Here is a 23,851-nt window from a genome sequence, read left to right on the forward strand (position 1 = left end):
AGACATGTAGGGGGAAATCAGGACTTCACTTTTAATGTATATATTGCGGAAGACATGCAGACCTGCTGAAAGTGGCTTGGCGCTGGCGTAGATTAATCAGACGGTTATATGTATATAACAGATTTCGCTAAGCCTATCTTATCTTACTATTCACCATTCGTCCATAGTCCGTGGCAGTACCTACGCTTAAAGTTCTGAATTTTTGTTAATAAGCAGACGGGCTTACGGTGCACATTAAGTGGCTACCGAAGAACAAACTTCTTAGTATCAATGCACTCACCATGAAGATATGAGGTTGAAATCTCAATTATGCGTTAATCTATGGGTTCATTGCCAAGAATTCCCTTCATCTTGAAACATGAGGTCTAGTAAATCTCAATTTTGTAGTTTACACCTGTCCCACTCTTCAAACCTAGGTACTCATTAAAATGCTGCGTTCTGGGAAGTGCGACTTCATTCATTCAATCGTTTTCTGGAAAATTTAACTTGAAGAATAAACGATGAGGAAAACAAGATAGAAAGATAAATAACGATAAGCTGAATAGTGGAAGCCGATGCCCATCAGATATCAAAGAACAAAAAAACTCTTATTATGGTTTCACATTATATTACCTTTATTAATGACCCATTTCCACCAAATCGATAAAAATTTCGCGCGTTAATGAGTAGATCCAGAAATAAAGGGATTAATCAATTACGAAACAGGAACCTAAAGAAAATCTTATATATTTTATTTAATCTACAGCTTTTTAACATCCTGGGAATCAATGGCAGCCAGTTACAAAGAACTTCGAACAACGAAAATGACCTTTAAAAAATAATAGTGATATTAACTAGAATGGACCTGTTAGTCTACGTCATTTGAGTCGTCTATTATCAAAGGTGGCAATCTGTGCATTTGGACAAAAAAATGTTATTGATATGTCAATACAGATTTATTTGAATAAAATCGTCTCCTTCAAAGAATACGGTTCAAAACCTGCATTAAATAAAGGTTAATACTTAACCTGTTATTTATCTAAGATGTCGTTCAGAAGAGTTTTGTGACTGCCAATGGAATACAAAGTCAATAATTCGTTTTTCTGATTTACCAATAATTGTTCAAAAGTCACATTGCCGGCTTTGATAATAGTCGACTCATTTATATAAAATCACAACGTGAAAAAGCAGGTACTTTAGGTAATTTATGAAGTTCCTTATAAAAGTTATTTATTGTTTTATGTTATATGAATTTTCATTTTAAGCTTTTCAAGCTATCTAGATCTAGATATCAATTCGTTACAAACAAAAATAAAAGTTAATTGCTAGAGACGGGAAACATGCAGGGAACTGAAAACAGTCTTGAACAAAACTGATTTTGACATCGTCAATAAAAAGACCATTGTCAACTGTCAAACGTAACTAAAAAATGTCAAATTGACATCTACCACGACGGATAAATTAGAAGAAAACATAACCTAAATAAAATAAAACTTGATTCATTAAAACATCTTCGGAGAGCATTTAGTGTGTATCTAGCAAATGTTTGGACTGAAGAAGAAAATACTGTATTCTTAATAGACTTGAATTATAATTAAAATGTTCAAAATACCGGAATGGGATAGTTATGTGCCCCAATCAAATATTAAATTCAGTAGGAAAACCGTCAAGGTGCGATTTATTTCATGAATATTAAAGTAAAACCCAAAGCATGTTTGCTGCCTTTATATAAAATTATGTTGGAGGATATTGTTTCCTCCAATACTACATGACGATCACGACCACTCTGTCAAGAGTGACACGTTATAGAAGAAGAACTAACAATAACTATAAATGTATCTATTTATCTTGTTGAGTATGAAGATTTACTTTATTTTTATAAAAACAATAAAATAAATGTTAATCTTTTAACAATAATGACACAAAATAAATTGGCAAAGTTCTGGTTAATACATATCATGTTTACTTATTTATTTCAGGCAAAATCACAAAACTTAATACTGAAAACTGAAACTCCAATAAATATTCAATTAACCAACACCAAGCAGTTTCCAAAAAGTGCAAATAAAGTCAATTTAAACACAAAGTACAAAAAAATCAATCAGATAAAAAACCAGAAAAGTAAAAACAAGAATGAGAATAGTAACAAAATAATAAATGAAGATGGAAATACAAATAAAAAGAATAATTTTGTCAGCTTACTGAAATCGAATATCACTAAATCTAACAGTAAAAATAATTATCAACATCACAAAAATATAGAAAATAAAAATGTTAATAAAATAAAAAATAAAAATGTTAAGTTTCAAAAATCAAAAATTAATAAATCTAATGAAGTAAATAAAGAGAGTGACAGTACACAAAAACATTCCATAGACACAAGTGTTACTGATAGTACATTAAAAAAGACTACAAAAACCAGAACAAAAAAACGTAAAAGTATAAATAACTCGCAACCAGATGACTATGTTGAAGTTTCTGACCTCAATGGAGACATAGTAGATGAAGTACTTATAAATGAAAAAAGGAAAAAGTTAAATGAACAATTACAGAATGATGATCAAGAAGATATTTTATTTAAAGAAAGCAAAGGAAAGAAAGCAAAACACCTTAAAACAAACAAGGATGAAAATATAAATAAATTAGAAGCATCAAATTATGTTAAAATTGATTTTAAAAAAGAAAAACTAAGAAAGATGTTACAAGAAAACTCATTGAGAAGTCCTTTTACTGCTAACGTGAGAAACGGAAACAAGTTGAGGGAGAGAATGCTTGAAAGATTAAAAGGTTATAACTGGACAGTAAATAATTTTTTTTTTTATATTTGATGTTGTGCTTAGTTTACCTGCTTTTATTTAGTCTTACCTAGTGTAAACCTTTGAACATTTAATTACTTATACTCTGTCACTAGATATCAGTTCTGTCAGTATATATATACTAACTAGAAAAAAAAAATCAGTGAATATTCACTGATTGTTTTGTCCAGTTAGCAACTATATTGTAGAAATACTTAGGCATTAAGAATAAGCAATAGTATTTATGAATTATGGACATGACAGCTTATTTTTCAACTATAATGTCTATATAAATTCCTTATGAAAGCTTTTATTATTTCAGCTGCACAATTCAGGTACCTCAATGAAAAACTATACACATCATCAGGTACAGAAGCACATCAATTATTCCAGAGTGATCCCGCTGCCTTCAAAACTTACCATGAAGGTTACCAGCAACAACTCAAGAAATGGCCCATCAATCCATTAGACCTAATTGTAAAGAGGATTCAGAAAATGTAAGTCTATTATATGAAAAACTTTATCACAAATGTCATCACGATGTGCCTATTTTTCCGTTTAAAGGCATTTTGAAATGTAACCACAGCAAAACAAATGAATTGTAAAATTTGATGCTTTTCTAGATATTTTGTTCTTCATTAAGATGTAGTACAACTTTATACTGTTGTTGAAAACTATCTGAGTAATAATTTCTCTCAGCTTAATTTAACAGATACATAGTAAAATTACATACAGCTCAACAAAGTTAATATGAACTGATTATAAAAATTGTTTAAAACATTTAGATTGCTTGAAGTTTTACTAAATTGGGTACATCTAAAATCTAAAGGATGTTTAAGCTAAAAATTATTTTACAAATCAGTAAATTTTGGAATGACTTAATTATTACTGCAACAGGCCTAAAACACATAAAATAGCTGATATGGGTTGTGGAGAAGCTACGCTGTCACATCGTGTACCCCATCCAGTTCGGTCCTTCGATTTGGTAGCCACTACACCAAGTGTAGAAGTGTGTAACATAGCACACACCCCACTACTGGCAGCGTCCATGGATGTTGCAGTCTATTCTTTGGCACTAATGGGCACTGAACTCACTCAGTACTTGATCGAAGCTAGTAGAATATTGAAAATTGGGTAAGTATTTTAGGAAGTATAACAAAAATTTTCCTCGAGCTTTACATTCCCTGGCAAAACCTGATATGCTTCAATCTTGGAATGGAAACCAGCAGATTTCTCGTCAGTCAGTAGGTAAGCATTATGGTAACTTGCAATCGACCCTGCCCTCTAAGCCTTGGTTTTCCTCCCACTGCCATCTCCCTAAAAAAATTGTCTCAGCAATAATCCGTCTTAGACTTAGCCATGTCTGCTCCGCTGTTTTTCTTGGCAAAATAAGAGTCCGTGACCATTCTCTTTGTGAGTGTGGATGAGATGAGGGTACCCTGGATCACATTTTCTTCGACTGCCCCAATATCGTATCCCCTCTTTATGATATCCTTCCAAATGACAGTCCCCGGCCTATTAATATTAATTCTTTACTAATTTTAGTCTATTCTAAACATGTAAATATTCTGTGTACATTTTTATCTGCTAATAATACCTAGTCAGGTCATAAGTATTGTCACACAGTAAAAACTTTGCTGGCCACAAAAAAGTTTATTGAATTCGAATTTCGAATTGTTCATGAATATAAAAATGTATACTTTTAGAATTTTACTCATTTTTAAATATGGAGTGGACGCTTAAAGAAGACCGTGTTGCAGTTATTGCGTTGCATCGTTGCGGTTACGCGCCAATTCAAATTTTTTACATACTGAAAAATTTGAATATAACCAAAAGATTCATTTATCGTACCATCAAACGATACAATGAAGACTCTAGTGTAGATGACAGGTCAAGAAGTGGTCGCCCTCGGTCTGTTAGGACTCCAGCAGTGATAAAAGCCGTGAAGGCGCGAATTCAAAGAAATCCCAAACGTAAGCAGAAACTGTTGGCCCTTCAGATGGGGTTAAGCAGAACCACGGTGAAAAGGGTGTTAAATGAAGGGCTTAGGGCTTCGGGCATATCGAAGAAAAACAGGACATCGTTTGAATGCTCGTCTAATGGACCTGAGACTGAAGAGATGCCGCGTTTTGTTGAAGCGGTACGCGGGAAAAAAATATCGGGAAATTCTTTTTTCGGATGAAAATTTTTTTACCGTAGAAGAGAGCTACAACAAACAAAATGATAAGGTGTACGCACACAGTAGTGAAGAAGCGAGCTACCGTATTCCGCGTGTCCAACGAGGTCATTTTCCATCCTCGCTCATGGTATGGTTGGGAGTTTCTTATTGGGGCTTAACAGAGGTAAATTTTTGTGAGAAAGGTGTAAAAACGAATGCAGTTGTGTATCAAAATACAGTCCTGACGAAACTTGTGGAACCTGTTTCTCATACCATGTTCAATAACAAACACTGGGTATTCCAACAAGATTCGGCGCCAGCTCATAGAGCGAAGAGCACACAAGACTGGCTGGCGGCGCGTGAAATCGACTTCATCCGGCACGAAGACTGGCCCTCCTCCAGTCCAGATTTGAATCCGTTAGATTATAAGATATGGCAACACTTGGAGGAAAAGGCGTGCTCAAAGCCTCATCCCAATTTGGAGTCACTCAAGACATCCTTGATTAAGGCAGCCGCCGATATTGACATGGACCTCGTTCGTGCTGCGATAGACGACTGGCCGCACAGATTGAAGGCCTGTATTCGAAATCACGGAGGTCATTTTGAATAAACTTTAGTGTCATAAGAATATGTTTTGTTAAGTTCATTTTGGTATATGAATGAATAAACATCTATACTAATATTATAAAGAGGAAAGATTTGTTTGTTTGTTTGTTTCGAATAGGCTCCGAAACTACTGGACCGATTTGAAAAATTCTTTTTCCATTAGAAGCCGACATTGTCCCTGATGAACATAGGCTACTTTTTTTAATGTTTTTTTTTTTTTTTTTTGGTTTCATGTGTGTTTTAATGTTTCCGAAGCGAAGCGAGGGCGGGTCGCTAGTATTTTTTTTTTTTTTATAACAACTAAGAGGCAAACGAGCAAGACGGGTCACCTGATGGTAAGTGATTCACCGCCGCCCACGGTCACCAGCGTTTACGCCAGTGCGTTGCCTACCCTTCAGATAAGAATATGCTCTTTAGTAATGAATAAACTTGTTTCAATTATTTTACATTAAACATGTGACAGAATTTATGACCTGACTAGGTATTTAAAGTAGTTAGTCTAACATATAGTTGTTTGTGCTGCTCTTAAAATAACAGATTCACGTATGGAAAAAGTGACCAAATTTATTTGTATTTAGATTTAGTATTTTTTTTCCTCTCTAAGCACCTGTAATTTTTGTATATTTTTTGACATTGGCAAAATCAATGCCAAAGGCGTTGGAGCGAAATTCTTTATAAAAAAAAAAAAAAAATAGTACTATAAGAGACAACAGCTATCTGCAGTTTCGCATAACTATATTCTGATATTTGTTTAAGAGAATACAATAATGTTTCATCTTAATGTAATTATGTGTGTTTGTACTAATTTGAGGTAACTGAAATAAGCATTGTTAATAATGCCATCCATGCCAATATTATTTTTACAGAGGCCATCTTCTAATAGCAGAAGTTGAGAGTCGTTTTGAAAAAGTTGAGGACTTTACTAAAGCAGTAGAGCGGATCGGATTCAAACTAATTAAACTGGACAAGAGTCACACCGTCTTCTACTTCATGGAGTTCACGAAAATACGAGACGCGCCCGTGAAGAAATCCAAACTACCCGCTTTGACGCTTAAACCTTGTCTTTATAAGAGACGATAATAAAATTATGAATTAATGTTTTTTGTCATTTACCAAACCCGCTCCTCTTCCTCCTCAATCTTTGTCTCATAGCTGAGGATCGTGACCCTGGATGCATTGGGTTGAGTGTCTCTGGATCTGCACGTCCAGAGTCGCCTCGTTAGGACGCGTGCTCACCTACGACTTGCTAAGGAGACCTGGTCGTAACTGTACCAACAGTAACCGTACTTCGTTTTAACTCGAAAGAGTGCCAATGCAAATTCTTACAAGCCTTATTTTAGCAAAAATAACATTTGCTATGCGGCGGTGTTCCTTTCCAGAAAGCAATTTTAGTGGTTTTTTTCCCTACATAAGCTAGTAACCTAGGGGATCAGCGTAAACGGGTATGAATTAATGTTAGTGACGGTAGATCCAATAACAGTTAATTTACTTTAGTTAACATTGAGCTCACGAGCGGAGTCAACGACCCAAGCTGTCCTGTACCGCGGGGAGTTTGTCTTCAGGATAGGTTGCGAGTGTAATAAATATGATTTAAAATATTTAAATGATATCTTGTTATGTTGCTTTCAGTACATTCTGGCTGTGTTTGCTAGCTGGTACCGTGGGATGCTGGGAAACTCACGGTTTTCAAACTGACTTCTCACTACATATTTGTGGCCTTTATCAAAACTATGTTCCAGATAGTGTAGCTGTTGATTAGTAAAAGAATTTTTAAGATAGGTCCGGCTTCAAAACTACCATCATAATGACAACACAATGTTTATCAAAACAATTTTACTAAGTAATATTATGTATATCACATCATATTATTATATTATCAAATTAATTCTTAAACTCATTTTTAAATAATAATCAACTAGTTTACAACAACAGTATCATCAACAGTGACATCACACTGCGTCCAGACCCAGTATAGCTGGATACACAAACAAATCATCGAAGGATATCGTCCGGTCTTTATATAGGTACATCGTAACCACAGTTAAATGATATATTTCTACTGTCCAATCTGAATCACAATAATGATGTCTGTGATATATTCGTAGCCGCTGTTATTGTCACTCTTAACTTCAGACGCATACAGCATCTAGTCCGCGACTCTCCCGGCGCGGTCCGCGGTCCGCTCTCATAAATTCAGTTCCTGCATCACATCTTCCGCTTCGGCACGAAGATTCTCAACTTTTTCTATGAGCATCATCTAAAAATAATATCGAAATTTAATGGAAATGCTGCTGAATTAACCACCGCCCTGCCTATTTCTGCCGTGAAGCAGTAATGCGTTTCGGTTTGAAGGGTGGGGCAGCCGTTGTAACTATAATGAGCCCATAGAACTTATATCTCAAGGTGGTATTGTATTGTACAAGTATATTTGTTGGTTGAGACAACTAGCCTCGTCACACCGAGTCCAACCCTGCCGGGTCCCTTGCTGGTGTCGGCGTGCAGTAAGTACAAGGACGAGACCCGCCACGGGATGTCGTTAAAATAAATTTTATTTCATAACATTAATGAATTACGGAGATTAAAACGCGACGGGACACTTCAGAACGCGCCCTTAATTCAGTATGTGGTCAAATTGAGAATAGATTAGGTATTATTGTTTTTCCTTAATTATATTATTTTGGCGAAATCCATTAGGTATTCCCGTAATGATCGAAGAGTCTTTGACAATAAAACCATAATAATGTTCAAGCTTATAATTTCAACTAATTATAGCCGAATTTCGACTACTGTGGCACCACTAATTAATTTTAATGAGCACGGCGAATGTGTGTGTGGCGGGTAGCCATCATACAACGCAAGATAATTGACAGATGCCTGAATCTCGCTTACGACATTTTCAAGATAAAGCGCATATATACAAGTTCCGAACAACAACATTTGGACCGTCGGTCTGCCGAGCAAATATCACCCGCTCGGTGGAAGATCTTTCCGTTTGTCGTATATAACCCCAAATGTGAAACAATTGAATATGCAATTTCGAAAAGGGCACATCTCTGAAAATGTAAAATGTTCAGGAAATGAAAAAAAGCTGATTATTTTCTAAAGCAGTGTAAAATTTAAAATATTAACTTTTGAGATATATTTTAGTGTTAATTAGCAATTGAAAATTACTGAAAATTATTATAAAATTGGTGTAGGTAGGCCTAAAAACCACATGTATATGAAAAAACGTATTTGACAAAAAATGCGACATGTGCCCTTTTCGAAATTGCATATTCAATTGGTTAATACAGTGACGGACCCTGGCAGCACTGATGAGGTGCGTGGCGGCGGTCCTGGACAGATGACTGATGGAGGAGGTCAAATTTTCTGGAGAAGCTTTAGCGACGTCTTCTATTCTCTTGTACCCCGCACGCATCAGCTGCAGCGCACGGGCCTGGTCGTGAACACAAATAATAATTAATTTTAAATATACTGTCTAGACCAGGGGTTCCCAAACTTATTTTGTCTACTGCCCACTTTGAGAATAAATTATTTATTAGCGTCCTCCATTTTTTCACCTACCAAAAAACCACTATAGCGAGAGCTCAGTCGCTGTCTAAGAGTCCTCCTAGATGAAATTACAAATCGCTTCCAAGCCTCTACACAACGCCCCTTTTTTTTGGGTCTCTTACCGCCCCTCTTTAGGCCTGCGGCGCCTACGAGGGGGCGATATCGCCCAGTTTGAGAAAGGCTGGTCTAGACGGTCAGATAATGAGCACATTTATTACTACTTATTACTGTCTTCGGTTTGATCAGTTATGGTCGCGAAATGAACTGGATAAATAACTTAGATTTAATAAAATTTTACGGTGAGTTTTCGTTTTAGATCGAAACATTAGTTTAAAACACAATAAAGTTATATTTTATGTGCAACATTTTCAGTTAAATCTAAAAGAAACTACTGCCTATAGTTCGTGTTATTCAAGTAAAATTCAATGAACTGTACACAAAAACTGTTTTTTCATAATTTAGATGAGGGTAAAATGATTTATCTCGGTCTCTTGTATTTTCTAGACCGTGGCGACAAAATGTATATTTGTGTTGGATGTATGTAGAATTGTAATCGTGGCGCATAAATAACACTATCCACTATTGCACTTTTACTATTATTTTCCAAAATCTTTATTTATTATAATAATTAAAAATTAACTGACACATTTTTACACCTTGCTCATTCAATCCTCTTCGCCATCTTTCTTTTATCTGTCATTCTCTTTTCCTTTTCTTACCGTTTTCACTCACTTATACACCTTAACGCTTCGTTCCACACTCTCTTCATACGTTCCGTTCTTACCCATCCTATGTATATGATGTAGTTAAAATTGTATAAATTCGCGTATGAACGTGGTTCTTACAATTCCATCCAAGAATATTAAAACGTACTTTTTTCACGGCAGGCAGTTCCATGAGCAGGTGTAGTTGCGGATGAGCGCACGTCCTGAGCGCCAGCGCCAGCGGCTGCAGCAGCGCGGCGAAGGGCGCCGCCCCCAGCGCCTCGCACGCCGCCGCCGCGCCCCCCGCCCCCGCGCACCCCGCCGTCAGCAGCCACTGCACGCGGCCCCGCCCCACCAGGTACCTGCACCGCGCATTGATGGGACTTGAGTGATTTTTTTCCACTCGAGTCACTCGGCACTGGTAACTTTCTCACTCGGATGCCACTCGAGTAATTTTTATTGACCGAGTCACACGGAATACAAGACTCGAGTGACAAAATTTTTAAAACGAATAAAACAATATTTATTTTACATAGAAAATGTGTATTCATTTTCGCAATAATGTAAAAAACAAGAATTTTCCTTCAAACTAAAACTCTCATAAATAATCAAGAAACCTCCTATATCAACAGAACTATCAGTCAAATTGAAATATTATAATCTACTACTAATAAGTTCTAATCCAATTTAATTTATTCTAACAAGGAACTTTCATGAGATCCAAATATGAACAGTTTTATTATTACACAATTTAGGTAATAATAAACAAGCTTTAAAATGAACTTAAATAAAACTTAAATAAACTAACAAAAGAACAGATATAATATATTTTTAATGAGATAAAAATTTAACTGAAATTGCTGTAATAACTCCCAGATATTGAAGGGCACGAGCCTTCTCTGTTGGACCTTCTGCTGACCACCGATCCAGCTGCATACAGTGTGGTGGTCGACGCTCCACTTGGATCGTCTGATCACTGCCTTATCCGTGCTGCCACACCACTCTCTCGTTCTAGTCGTCGAACGACGACCAGGTATCGAAGAGTTTGGCAGTATTTGTCAGCAGATTGGGATGGATTGCGTGAGTTTTACGCATCCTACCCATGGGGGCGGTTCTCCTTTTCCTCTGCTGATCCTGACGTCTGTGCCGACCGTCTTAAAGACGTGATGCTCCAGGGGATGGAATTGTTTATCCCCTCCTCTGAAGTGCCCGTTGGGGATCGCAGCAGACCCTGGTATAACAATGCCAGCAGGGATGCTGCACACCTCAGGCGGTCCGCATACGTTGCATAGGATGATGCCAGGAGACGTCGGGATCCTAACATCTCAGAGGAAAGGCGGAAATATAGCGCCGCTTCCAGGTCCTACAAGAAGGTTATTGCCAGGGCGAAATCTGAGCACGTTGCTAGAATTGGCGAGCGACTGAAGAGCTATCCCTCTGGGAGCCGTGCTTTTTGGTCGCTCGCCAAAGCTGCAGAAGGAAACTTTTGCAGGTCTAGTCTCCCACCACTACGCAAGTCCGATGACAGTCTGGCCCATAGTGCGAAAGAGAAGGCTGACCTTCTGGTCAAACTCTTCGCCTCGAACTCGACTGTGGACGACGGGGGTGCCACACCACCGAACATCCCCCGATGTGATAGTTCCCTGCCGGAGATCTGCTTTACACAGTGTGCAGTCAGGCGGGAACTCAGACTCCTGGACGTCCATAAGTCGAGTGGGCCAGACGGCATCCCTACGGTGGTTCTAAAAACGTGTGCCCCTGAGCTGACGCCTGCGCTAACGCGTTTGTATCGCCTCTCTTATTGCGCTAACAAGGTGTGGGTGACTCACATGTATTTATTTATTTTATAATATTTTATTATAATTACACTACACAACAACACCTACATACTTTATTTGCTTAAATTTTTTTTCCCTTCCAAATGGTTTCTTCTTTGATCACATATCAGCGCAGCTTAAAAAAAACTAGTTCTGAAGAAACAGAAGTCGCTGGGATGCATAAACATTTCATAGCTAATTTATACAGCACTGGCATAATCAGTCACTGTCACAACTTGAATTTCTCACTCGGCTCAGTATAAACCACTCGAGTGGTACGAATCAACTTGAGTAACTCGTAATTCGAGTCGACTCGAGTCACTCGTAACTCGAGCTGTCAAAAATTTAACTCGAGTTCGAGTAATATAAGTATTCGCCTCGCGCGCCCCCTCCCCCTCGCAGCCCCGCACGCCCCCTCCCCCTCGCAGCCCGCACGCCCCCTCCCCCTCGCACCACGCACGCGGCCCCGCCGTGGAGTGCGCATGTGGCAGTAGAAATCACTAAGTTGCATTTAGTTATCCACCACCAAATGTGCGGTCATCATGTTTTTGAGACAGCAAAGTCGTCTTGACTTCCTGCTGCGAGATGGCGGACGGACGCAACTCAAGCAGCGTCGCGCCTAGCGTGTTCACTGTGACGTCACGGTCTCTGACGAATTAATGACTAACCATCAGAAGTGACCTGCATGTGACAGATACAGTTGATTAACCTTGAGCTATAAATATGATAAATATTTCTTGAATACAAAAATACCTAAATACCTTATTTCAGTTTGACCTAGAGAGTGATAAAGAGCACGCACTTGTCGGCCACGGCGTGCAGCGGCATGTGTCGCCAGAGATCGCGCAGCATCAGCGCCATGTAGAACCGGCTCACGACCAGCGACGGCACGGACTGGCGGGCACAAGCGACACTAGTCAAACGCTACACGTGCGGCCCGGGCCACTACGCATCGTCGGAACGATTGGTAGTAAAACAAGCGGATAATAATTAAAATCACATAACTAAAAATTGCTGTAACATGTCATAGTGTGTTATAAGAGATTGCTGTACATGCCTGTAACTGGCTTACATACCAGTACTTAATTTTATACATATTAATTTTAAGTTTGAATGTTTTGTGTGTATTACTGTTGGGTGTGTCTAAATAAGAAAATAAAAAAATAACTATTTATAATATAAATAACGTAATAACCTTGCTCAATGAGCTTTTAATATCATGTGATAACGTAAATGTGTAATAATGTAAAATTTTCATGCAAATAAATTTCATAGCCTTAAATAACTCAGAATAATCAGAATATCGGTTCTATTTTGCAGGCGTCTTCGGTGGCACTATGAACGTTGCGCCTTTGCCTTTAACTTTACCGCCATTACCATTATTAGTACAGTTCCCTTTTTCATGTTTTTCTTGTGATAGCGGGATTACTGGTGGCCCAGAGGCCTTTCCAGTTTCACCACGACAGGTGGGCGAGCAAAAACTCCGCGAGGAGGGGTGGGATTCGCTAACCGAGCTAAGCTGCCCGAGCGCCTCCAAAGGAGACCTAACAACTCAAGACCAAGTGCTTCGCGAATGAATCTACTACCGGATCGGAATCGGGCTGATGCATGGGTTAGGTTGCACGTCAAATCATACATATTGTACTATACACATGTGCACTATAGTGTGCACACTATTGGTGTATACACTGCACTGTTGGTGGTTACAATCAACAATGAACTTTGTAGGCAACGGCTTGGCTCTGCCCATGGCATTGCTGAAGTCCATGGGCGACGGTAACCGCTCACCATCAGGTGGGCCGTATGTTTGTTCTACCTACAAGGGCAATAAAGTTAATAAATGTAGGAACGAAACGGAGCGATATCGATGAATGACAGACATGGAGCATGACTGAGTGAGAGAGATAAGAGATATCGTGGTAGGAAGTAAGAAAGACGGCGAATGAATGTGGAACACATAGTTTTATTTCTTAAGCGAGATGGTAGTGGCCGGACGCGACGGCAGACCGACGCCGTGTAACTCCGAAGAAGCAAGACGATTATATTTTAGTTACATAGATTAAGACGAAATAAAGAAACAAGTTTGACCTAAGCTGAGAGCCTTGAGAGGCTATTTCAGCGTAACCCTAACTTTTGTAGGTGAGCTTACGGGGCTCAAACCTGATGACGTTGCTAACACGAAGCCTAGCAAGAGCCGTGCTTCGCAGAATCTACCACCGGATCGGAAACGCGACCCACTGAGAAGATCCGGCGAGAAACTCAGTGGGCTGTGTCTGAGAGTTAATTTACTCGTCGAGCCCTTCGTCGCAAGCGACGGGTTCGACGAGAACGGTGACCGGTGCTTGAAGTACCTAGAAGCACCGTTAGTGGATCGGGAGGATCCGAGATGACGTGTTTTGAGCGACGTCGACTGCTTTCCATTCTGTCCGCAGGATCGGGAATGTAGTTACCGGCGGCCACGATGAGAGGGTTCTCGTGTCGTGCCGCTTTATCAAAGTGGTTGATCAACCGTTTCACTGGCTTAACCTGAATATAATACCCCATTTTAAAAAAAAATATTTTTTTGGCATGAGCTCGTAGATCTCAATATTTGTGTTAACTAAAAAGAACTAACAAATACAGATGTTTAGTTAAATGAATGCGAGTACTAACAGCCATGGGTCTCCCGGTCATCATGCGGATCGCGTTCGTCTCGTTGATGCCCAGCGCCTTAGCTGTCTGCAGGCCCTCGTCGTCCAGTTCGCAGTACTGACAATGACAATAAAACATTCAAACGATATATTGCATGCAGCTACGCGCGGGAGTCCGAGCTGCTAAGCTGGTGGTAAGACCTGTTGTGAGTACGCGCGGGTAGGTACCACCACCCTGCCTATTGCTGCCGTGAAGCAGTAATGCGTTTCGGTTTGAAGGGTGGGGCAACCGTTGTAACTATACTTGCGACCTTAGAACTTATATCTCAAGGTGGGTGGCGCAATTACGTTGTAGATGTCTATGGGCTACAGTAACACGACAGCGTGCACGGACGTCAAAAACACACTGAACTAGTCGGGGACGCGAGACCGTGTGGAGCGCTTCGTGATTTGTCGGCGCCGCTCGGAGCCGCTTCGGCAAGCCAATCGCGGCACACTTATTTTTTCGTTTCGTTTCATTTCGTTTCATCGAGTTTGAAATCACAACGATTCTAAAGAAGTTTCACTTCAAAAGAAGAAAAAAGCTGACCAGCGAGTAAAAGTGTCTCGGGTCGGGCCGCACGGGGTCGTCGTGCGGCGCCGCCAGGTACAGCAGGTGCAGCGGCCCGCACAGCACCAGCCCGCGCGCCGCACGACGCAGCTCCGCCACCAGCCGCCGCGCCGCCTCCACCGACAGGCACCCTGCCGCCCACACGTGGAGGTCACGTACAGAGACATATATATTACTACTATATTACTGTTACGCCGGTAAGAGTAACGCCATCGATCGCCGAATAGCCGAACGAATATCGAAGAATCTAATAGCACCTAGAACGCTCGGGAAGTACAACGCCATCTGTTGTCAGATAGCGGAAACACACGTCAGATGTACTCGACTTGTGAGGAATGTTCTCGACGATTCTAGGAATTTTGTCTCGACAATTGGGCCTGGGCCGCACGCCTGGCGACGGTACCTTTGACAGCGGCTTGTCCGAGTCTGCTGACGACGAACTGAGAGTTGTATAGCTCCTCATCATCATTGTCCTGGTTTAGTTTCCTTTGGCCCTTAACGTCCAGGACTCCGGCACGTGTGAGGGAGCGCAGCACCTCCTGACACGCCGCCCTCGTGTCGGCGGCCGCGCTACAACATTTTTTTTTTTTTTTTTATTGCTTAGATGGATGGACGAGCTCACAGCCCACCTGGTGTTAAGTAGTTACTGGAGCCCATGAACATCTACAACGTAAGTGCGCCACCCACCTTGAGATACAAGTTCTAAGGTCTCAAGTATAGTTACAACGGCTGCCCCACCCTTCAAACCGAAACGCATTACTGCTTCACGGCAGAAATAGGCAGGGTGGTGGTACCTACCCGTGCCAACTCACAAGAGGTCCTACCACCAGTAATTAACGCGCTAACTGGTGCTCTTGTACCTAGAAACATCAGTTTGAGAGCTCATCAGATCGAACGTTACGTCACCTTTCAGCAGCTTTCGGGACAGCCATGAACGTGGAGTCCAGTAGTCTCTTCAGCTCAGGGCCAGTGTCCGCTAGCTGTAGAGTCACGGCGCTCAGTATCAAGCTCTCTAGCGAGGGTCGCAGGACGCTGGTCACCGGGGCCACTCCCGCTTCCAGTACTGGCTTCAAATGCTCCCACTGCTGGGGGCTGCATATTAGTATGCTTTCGCCTGAAAACATCGGCATTCGTCATCACTAATGCTGGGGCTACATTAGCGGACGAAGATTGGTGCCGCGTTGGCGCACTAATAACATCGTGTACGGGCACACGCAATGTTCTTGTTCACATTACGGCGGACTTAGATTTGTGTCGCTTTTTTTTCCTACCTAAGCTGATGGTCTACACAAACCTTATCGGCATAAATTTAACTAGTAGGTGAGCTCACGGGGCTCAAACCTGACGATGTTGCTAACACGAACCCTAGCAAGAGCCGTACTTCGCAGAATCTACCACCGGATCGGAAATGCGACCCACTGAGAAGAACCGGCGAGAAACTCAGTGTCTGGGGGTTAATTTACTCGACGAGCCCTTCGTCGCAAGTGACGGGTTTGACGAGAACGATGACCGATTTGGTTGGCGTTGACGCGATACATCGTGCCGGGTTGTGTTGTGGTGTGCTGTGCAGCAGAGACGCAATTTAAATACGATTGAACAAATTCCAACACATTTTTGTTACTCCACTCCATGGTGTAAAAGAAAACAAGCACGTTACGGCCGCATTAAAGTATAGACAACACTGAAGTGACGTAGGTGTAGCCCACCAAGCGAGTATTGACGCGACAAATCCCTTTGATACGCGGCAGTTTACCGCCAGTACCCCGATAGTACATCGCCCTCGCCTGAATACTACGCGCTACAACGATCTACTCAACCACATTGATCGCGATAGCACGAATATTCGCCGTAGCCCGCTAATGTAGCCCGGCATAAGGGAGACACTGACCGGCGGCGGCGAGCCCCGCCCTGCCCGCCCGGCCCGCCATCTGTCGGTAGGCGGCGGCGGAGAGCGCGGGCGGCCCCCCCCGCGCGCCCGCCGCGCCCCGCAGCAGCACGCGCGCCGCCGGCAGGTTGACGCCGGCCGCCAGGGTCGACGTGCAGCATATGGTGGACAGCACCCCCGACCTGCGCCGCGCACACCATGAGTCACGCAAAGGGACTTTTTGGCCGGAACGCGAGGATTGAAGTTGATGATTTGTTTTATTTTGTATATTTAGTTTTTCTTCAGGTTTCAATATGTAATAACGGTGATTTATTAACTGTTGAATATCTGTGAAAGTGCACAAACGTGGAAAAATGAAACAAAGCCGCCGGACGTAACTTCTCGGGATCCTCCAAAAAGTCCACTGAATAAATCTCAGTAAACGACCACCATTTTACTGAGATTATATTTCATCCCGTATCATTTCATTTAATTTCATCCCAGTTGATTAATGTCTCAAATTAGTCATCTTCATTTCATTTCACTCCATATTATCATTTTTCATAAATATTAAAATTAAAATTAAAATGAGACATGACTTAAAAGTCTTAGTTACCAGGTCATAAAATCCCTTAATAAATGAGTCATGCAAAGTGTGTAACGTTACGAAAGATTTATCTCCGCTGCCGCACCTGAAGGCCTGTTCCAACAGGTGTCGCTCGTCGGTCGCGAGCCCCGCGTGGTGGTAGGCGACGCCGCAGGACGCCGCCCGCAGCAGGGCGTCGGTCGAGCCCTCGGCCCTCAGAGCTTCAACCAGAGCTAAGCGTTCTTCGGTGCGATCGTCCGTCGTCTCTCTACAAACACGATCGACTTCTAACTAAAGATTTAATGTTTAAGTATCATTTTCAAAATTAATTTTGGATTCAACCTTACAACGAAACGTAAACTCAGTATGACTTTAAAAATTATTCTCGTATTTGAATTTAGGACACAATTTCGTTTCTTCTTTTCGATCCTGAGAAGTAAAATAAATTATTCGACTAACTACATAGGTACCGAAGCGTTATAATTCGCAATATGAACAATGACTTGTATTTCTTGGATATTGGTTACTGAACACCGTCCATTGTGAGGTCGTGTAATGAGTCCGTGTATGAGGCGTACGTACGGTTCCAACATGGCGGCTACAGTGGCGGCGACGTTCTCGCAGCTCCTCTGCGTGGGACAGAACACGAGCGCGCCCCGCCCCCCGCGCAGCAGCCCGCACACGCCGTCCGGGTCGCGCGCGCGCTGCTCCGCCGAGTACTGAGACACATGCGACAATACAATCAACGGGGACTGTTGGAAAGATACTACCCATCATTTGAACTCGTCGTGGCCTAAAGGATAAGACGTCCGGTGCATTCGTGTTGAGCGATGCACCGGTGTTCGAATCTCAGGCGGGTACCAATTTTTCTAATGAAATACGTACTTAACAAATGTTCACGATTGACTTCCACGGTGAAGGAATAACATCGTGTAATAAAAATGAAACCTGCAAAATTATAATTTGCGTAATTACTGGTGGTAGGACCTCTTGTGAGTCCGCGCGGGTGGGTACCACCACTCTGCCTATTTCTGCCGTGAAGCAGTAATGCGTTTCGGTTTGAATGGTGGGGCAGCCGTTGTAACTATACTTGAGACCTTAGAACTTATATCTCAAGGTGGGTGGCGCATTTACGTTGTGGATGTATATGGGCTCCGTGTCTATTCTGAGAGAGCTTCATATCAAAACTAGACTTTCCACTATATGCTTTCGTAGGGTGCTGGAATTCTTTGGACATATTGCTCGTAAAGAGAGTCACAATCTAGAACAGCTGATGGTGACAGGAAAAGTAGATAGCAAACGTCCCAGAGGACGCAATTCCACGAGACGGTCAGACCAAATACGATCTTCTCTGAACATCAACTTCCACAATGCCCTTCATGAAGCTAAGGATCGCAGCAGATGGAGGGAAACCGCACGGAAGAAACTGATGCAGCGGGGGAGTCACGACCCTCAGTAATGAGGAAAACGACGCGAGGAGGAGAAACCACTTAACACCAAGTGGGCTGTGAGCTCATCCACCCATTTAAGCAATAAATAAAAACACTCACATTAAAATCCAACTCTCTATCGGGTACGAGCTCCAAGCCCTCGTCTGTCCACAGCATCCTCTGCAGCGTGCTCCCCAGCTTCACGTACTCAGTCAGCTCCACCGGACGGAAGTGACGTTCGTACACTTCCGCCTTCAGGAACGTTGCCACTTCGCTTAAGTTCCCTATCGTCGCGCTCATGCCGACTATTTGTATATTCTCTGCAATACGATGTAGTTTATGCAGTCAAGGACTTTTTGACGGGAACGCGAGGAGTAAAGTTCTGTGATTTTGTTTTATTTTGTCTATTTAGTGTTTCTTCGGGTATAAATGTGTAACAACGGTGGTTTGTTAAATGTTTAATATCTGTGAAAGTGCACAATTGTAGGAAAATGAAACAAAGCCGCTGGACGTAACTTCTGGGGATCTTCCAAAAAGTCCACTGAAAAATCTCAGTAAATGAACACCATTTTACTGAGATTATATATTTCATCCCATATCATCTCGTCTCATTTTGTTTAATTTCATCCCAGTTGATTAATGTCCCAAATTAATCATTTTCATTTCATTTCACTCCATGTTATCATTTTTCATAAAATTAAGAAATATATTAAAATAAGACATGATTTAAAGGTCTTAGTTACCAGGTCATAAAATCCCTTAAAAAAGAATTATGCAGTCAAAGTCGTTTAAGTGTCTCTGTAACATTACAAACTAGCTTTTGCCCGCGACTTCGTTCGCGTGGAATAATTCACAAATAATGCTTTATTTTAGAACAAATTTGGTTAGAATAAAAAACGTTATAGTGAGCCAACCTTAACACATAGACATAATATGTTGTCGCGGAATTTTTTTTTTTAGGTCTTTCAAAGGGAAACAATTCTCTCATACATTATTTTAGGGAAACTTTAACAGTTTCCGCAGCGGAAGCTCTCAAAAGGGAAAAAAACGATTTTGAAACATTATTTATTGGTGCTCCGCCTGCATTGGTCTTAGCGTGATGTTATATAGCCTATAGCCTTCGTCGATAAATGGGCTATCTAACACTGAAAAAATTTTTCAAATTGCATCAGTAGTTCCTGAGATTAGCACGTTCAAACAAACAGACTCTTCAGCTTTATAATATTAGTATAAATTGGAACACTTTCTAAATTGACTTACGGTTAACGAATATGACAGTGGTCAATAATGTCTCTAGAGTACCGCCGCGTCCTTTCTCTCCAATAAGATGAAGTTCGTCTACCTAAAAAAAGAATTGTTTACGTTTTTCATTCTAACAAATTGTAGACAATTTACGCTTTTTCTTTATTTATATTTTACAAATCCTTTATATATATTTATCAGATATTTTCAGACTAAGCACAATATTGAATAAATAAACAAAAAACTTGCAATGGTGCTTTACCACAATAAGTCCAAGTTCGTCCAGTCTTCGCAGCTCTATGAGACTTCTAACAAGTGCCAAACCCTTCTCGATGGTCGCAATGTAAATAGTGTTCTTTTTGCGTCGTTTCTTTGGCGGTAGACTGCCTTTTCCACCAGCATATTCTTCTATTAGGAAATCTAGCTGCACTGCAAATGGTGACAGAGCCCAGATCTAAAAACGAAAGTTTTTACTTTTGTTATGAATTCAAAATGTCCAAGGCCGTACCGGGTGTTAGTTGAACAGATATTTAACTGTTACTGGTTGTCCTTTTATTTAAAGACACGCTCTAGTACTTTTCACTAATGAGGTTGGTTATTTAATGTTTAGCATTTATATAGCGTACGATTTGTACCATACATCTTAATATATATAAATTACGTGTCACGTTGTTTGTCCGCGATGAACACCTAAACTACTGAACTGATTTTAACATCTTTTTTTTTAAATATGTGTTTTTTTCCAACTTAGGCCATAGGTTGGTTTTTATTTCGATTAATGGTCGCAATATTTATTAATTAACCATAAAATGATTTCTTATGTTGATTATTGTTATCAGTTGTAAGTTTCATAAGTCTAAAACAGATGGCACCTTAAATCAGTTTTTACAAGCAATTGTAATACTGTCTGATATTTATATCTCATAGATGGTGCTTTGTTAAAAATACCAAACTTTCACATAAGCTACAATTTAATGGCATAAGCACCACATGTTGCTGAGGCTAAAGTATAGCTGTAATTTATTTGGTAGTAAACGCAATACAGTAAAATCAAATTATTCTTACTTTGTTAATTTTTGGTATTAACATAGCCGGTCTCGTTTATTTAGAAACAAAAACCTTAGCCACAGCAACGTGTGGCCAGGTCTGCTAGTCTAAAGTAAAAACCGTTAACTCACTTTTTCCTGAACAATAGCAACATAGGGCAATATGAACAGAGCATTCTTCTTCCTGTTGATGACTTCTCTCATCATTAAAACCTCAGACACCAAGGTCTTCCCACCACTAGTTGGTAGAGCATATATCAAATTTCTTCTATGTTTTATTGCATCTAGATTCAGACATTCCTCTTGCCAATCTAAAATTGAAATAAGTGTTCACTAATTCTCCTGATTTTCCTTATATGTATATTCATTAATATATTTTTATTTTATACTAGACAAGCGTTATAGTTTCACCTAAACTACATTTGTATTTTAGAAAAAATTAAACATTTGCATCTTCTTTGAAAATGAGCTTGCTTGTGTCTCTGATACACAATATTTGTAGATATGAGATGCAAAATGATAACCAACGAACACCCTGTAATATTTACTATAGCAGATATACCTACCGTTACTTTGATCATTTTATTGATAAAAAGTATTTATTGTGTTAATCCCGCTTATAAGGTAGCTTGTTCAGTTATATTTCTCTAACTGAGCAACAAACAGTCAAACTTATAAAATAACACAGATAACTTTACTATTAATGAGTATTCCATCCCCTTCATAGACTAATTTTAAGTTTTTTAAATTTTTGAATAACTGGTGCAATTGGATTTGCATAGTTAGTATGACAGAACAACCTATATATACTGCCATGAAGGATTGTACACATTCTGGTTTTTTAGATGGAACAGCTGCATCACAGTACCTTTGACATCTGGTGTCTCGAACTGAGTAGCAGCAATCATTTTTATCTAGGACTCAAGTAACCACTTGAAGAAGAACCTTGATCTGAATCATTCATTCATGAATCATTTAATATTATGAAAGAAAAAAGTAACAATCCAGTTCATTTAGCAGCAAAGCAATTAAGCCATACTTTGATACCAGAACCTCAAGCTTTGGTTCTCCTCTGATAATACTTCACTGAACTGAACTCTATACTAACTTCAGTGTATATGTAGTATTGTAATATAAGTCAATAAAATAACAAAAATGCTAATTACCATAAAACCTCTCTATTTTCCTAAAAGTTTTAAATAGCTCTTTAGCAGAGATCGGGAGCCCATAAAAACTGTTTGAACTTTTAAAATTACTCATTACTGCTTGCTTGTCATTAAATTTTGTTTCTAATTTTCTTTCAACTAGATCATGAATATCCGATTTGAATTCTTGACCTAGAATACTGTCATCTTTAATGTCAAGTAAAAATGAATCCTTTGTTTCAAAAAGGGATGATTTATTCAATTTTACTGTATCGAAGTTACATATGGTATGGTTAATCTCATCAAAATAGTTTTCAATATCTACTTCATAATTAATAGTACTGGCATTGATATTTTCATTTTGATTAGTTCCTTTATTAAAAGTAAATGATTTACTATTTATTATTGGAGAAATTGGCATAAGTTCATTTCTAGTTTCAAATTCATCTTTGGAACCACAGTTAAGCTTGAAGATTTGATTGTGATTGGCTTGACTATTAACATTATTATCATCATTTTTCATAACAACTTCTTCTTGATTAGAAACAGATTTTTCGATCAGCGAACAGAACATCTCATCAGATATGTTTTCAATTTCTTGCTTAATTATATGACTAGAACTCTTGTTATTTGCACTGGATACTAGTGATTCCCAGTTACTGATGTTGTTTAAGCCATAGTTATTCGAAACTCCCGGGGAACATGGAATATCGCTACTGTTCCCAGATTCACTCAAATATTCAACTTGGTTACACGGTAGACGCGGTGACTCACATCGGTGTATCGTATTAGTTTCTTCATCAGCTATTTCAGGTATAGAATCTTCATGAGGTGCATTGTAAATGTATGTTTTTAAATTTGAACATTTTCGTCGGAGTGAAAGACGACGACGTTTAGGTGTTGAAGTATGCTCTATGTTTCTTGTATCTTTTGAATTCATTTTGTAAAATTCTAGTAGACATAAAGAACTAAAATAAATTGCCTATCTAAATAATTTACTATGAAAATAAGACTTCATTTATTTGTAAACAAACATTAACCTGACTCGATCATGATGATTCTTTTATTCGGTGGGCAAAGGGAATCATAACATCAGACCCTTATTAATCATTTTAAATCTGTTGTATGGAAAGTAAAATGGATTAATATTTTATAAAAATTTTTTAGTAAAACAGCAGAGTTTTGGTAAAATTGGTAACTAAGTTAAGAATCTCAGATTAAATTGTGAGTTCCATTAAATTAAAGTAAAAAAAATACTAAAAATTTTTCCAACTACAAAACCCTCTTACTGTGCAACTGGTTTTGTCGTATTAAGAAACTGTAAAATTTATTTAATTATAAAGATTTGGAAAAATCGTAGTATTCGCTATAAAACCAAAGTGCGCTTGGTGCGGGCACTGATATTTCCCATATTTCTCTACGGAGCGGAGACATGGTGCATGAAAAGCCGCGATGCCAAAAAGATCGATGCCTGAAATGTAGGTGTGGCGGAGGATACTACGAATAGTGTGAGAACCAATGAGTCCATTCTAAGGGAGCCAAACATCCGAAAAAGGCTCTCTTCCATCTGCCAGGAACGTGATAAGAGCTTTTTCGGACATATCATGCGGTCTCCCAGATATGAATTAGAGAAGCTCATAATTATGTGTCGCATAGAGGGCAAACGTGCCGTGGGCAGAACACCAGC

At 39.8% G+C, this 23,851-nt stretch overlaps 2 protein-coding genes across 4 annotated transcripts; one reads left to right on the forward strand and one right to left on the reverse strand.

Annotated features, from left to right (window-relative positions):
- Positions 1 to 1,409: 1,409 nt before the first annotated feature.
- LOC114249991 (uncharacterized) lies at positions 1,410 to 6,634 on the forward strand. The gene is made up of 5 exons (XM_028183731.2): positions 1,410 to 1,650; positions 1,959 to 2,766; positions 3,097 to 3,271; positions 3,672 to 3,908; positions 6,405 to 6,634. The coding sequence occupies exons 1-5, from the start codon at positions 1,579 to 1,581 to the stop codon at positions 6,616 to 6,618; spliced, it is 1,506 nt and encodes a 501-aa protein (XP_028039532.2). The 5' UTR covers positions 1,410 to 1,578; the 3' UTR covers positions 6,619 to 6,634.
- A 722-nt stretch (positions 6,635 to 7,356) lies between these two features.
- On the reverse strand, positions 7,357 to 23,236 carry mus301 (mutagen-sensitive 301). 3 transcript variants are annotated; one of them, XM_028183746.2, is made up of 16 exons: positions 22,186 to 23,236; positions 21,152 to 21,330; positions 20,236 to 20,427; positions 19,992 to 20,073; positions 18,852 to 19,051; positions 17,884 to 18,020; positions 17,408 to 17,569; positions 16,740 to 16,918; positions 15,758 to 15,965; positions 15,255 to 15,421; positions 14,831 to 14,982; positions 14,264 to 14,359; positions 12,414 to 12,505; positions 9,964 to 10,156; positions 8,840 to 8,974; positions 7,357 to 7,795 (listed from the first exon to the last, which is right to left on the reverse strand). In XM_028183746.2, exons 1-16 carry the CDS (start codon positions 23,102 to 23,104, stop codon positions 7,724 to 7,726), a joined length of 3,165 nt encoding a protein of 1,054 aa, XP_028039547.2. In that variant the 5' UTR covers positions 23,105 to 23,236; the 3' UTR covers positions 7,357 to 7,723. The 3 variants fall into 3 exon arrangements, 2 of the variants coding, with proteins under 2 accessions (XP_028039547.2, XP_089588568.1); XR_016324113.1 differs by lacking the exon at positions 12,414 to 12,505; XM_089732442.1 differs by lacking the exons at positions 7,357 to 7,795; positions 8,840 to 8,974; positions 9,964 to 10,156 and having other exon boundaries at positions 12,418 to 12,556.
- Positions 23,237 to 23,851: the final 615 nt, after the last annotated feature.

Source organism: Bombyx mandarina, chromosome 13 (genome assembly GCF_030267445.1).
Source record: "Bombyx mandarina strain Sakado chromosome 13, ASM3026744v2".
Lineage (NCBI taxonomy): Eukaryota > Metazoa > Arthropoda > Insecta > Lepidoptera > Bombycidae > Bombyx > Bombyx mandarina.

Bases quoted from the DNA above. Each gene is read 5' to 3' on its own strand.
- LOC114249991 (XM_028183731.2), top strand. From the start codon at position 1,579: ATGTTCAAAATACCGGAATGGGATAGTTATGTGCCCCAATCAAATATT. The intron at 2,767-3,096 runs GTTATAACTGGA...TTATTATTTCAG, and splicing joins AATGCTTGAAAGATTAAAAG to CTGCACAATTCAGGTACCTC. The intron at 3,909-6,404 runs GTAAGTATTTTA...TTATTTTTACAG, and splicing joins AGTAGAATATTGAAAATTGG to AGGCCATCTTCTAATAGCAG.
- mus301 (XM_028183746.2), bottom strand. From the start codon at position 23,104: ATGAATTCAAAAGATACAAGAAACATAGAGCATACTTCAACACCTAAA. The intron at 21,331-22,185 runs GTAATTAGCATT...TTTCAATTTTAG, and splicing joins GAAAATAGAGAGGTTTTATG to ATTGGCAAGAGGAATGTCTG. The intron at 19,052-19,991 runs GTAAGTCAATTT...ATCGTATTGCAG, and splicing joins CACTGTCATATTCGTTAACC to AGAATATACAAATAGTCGGC.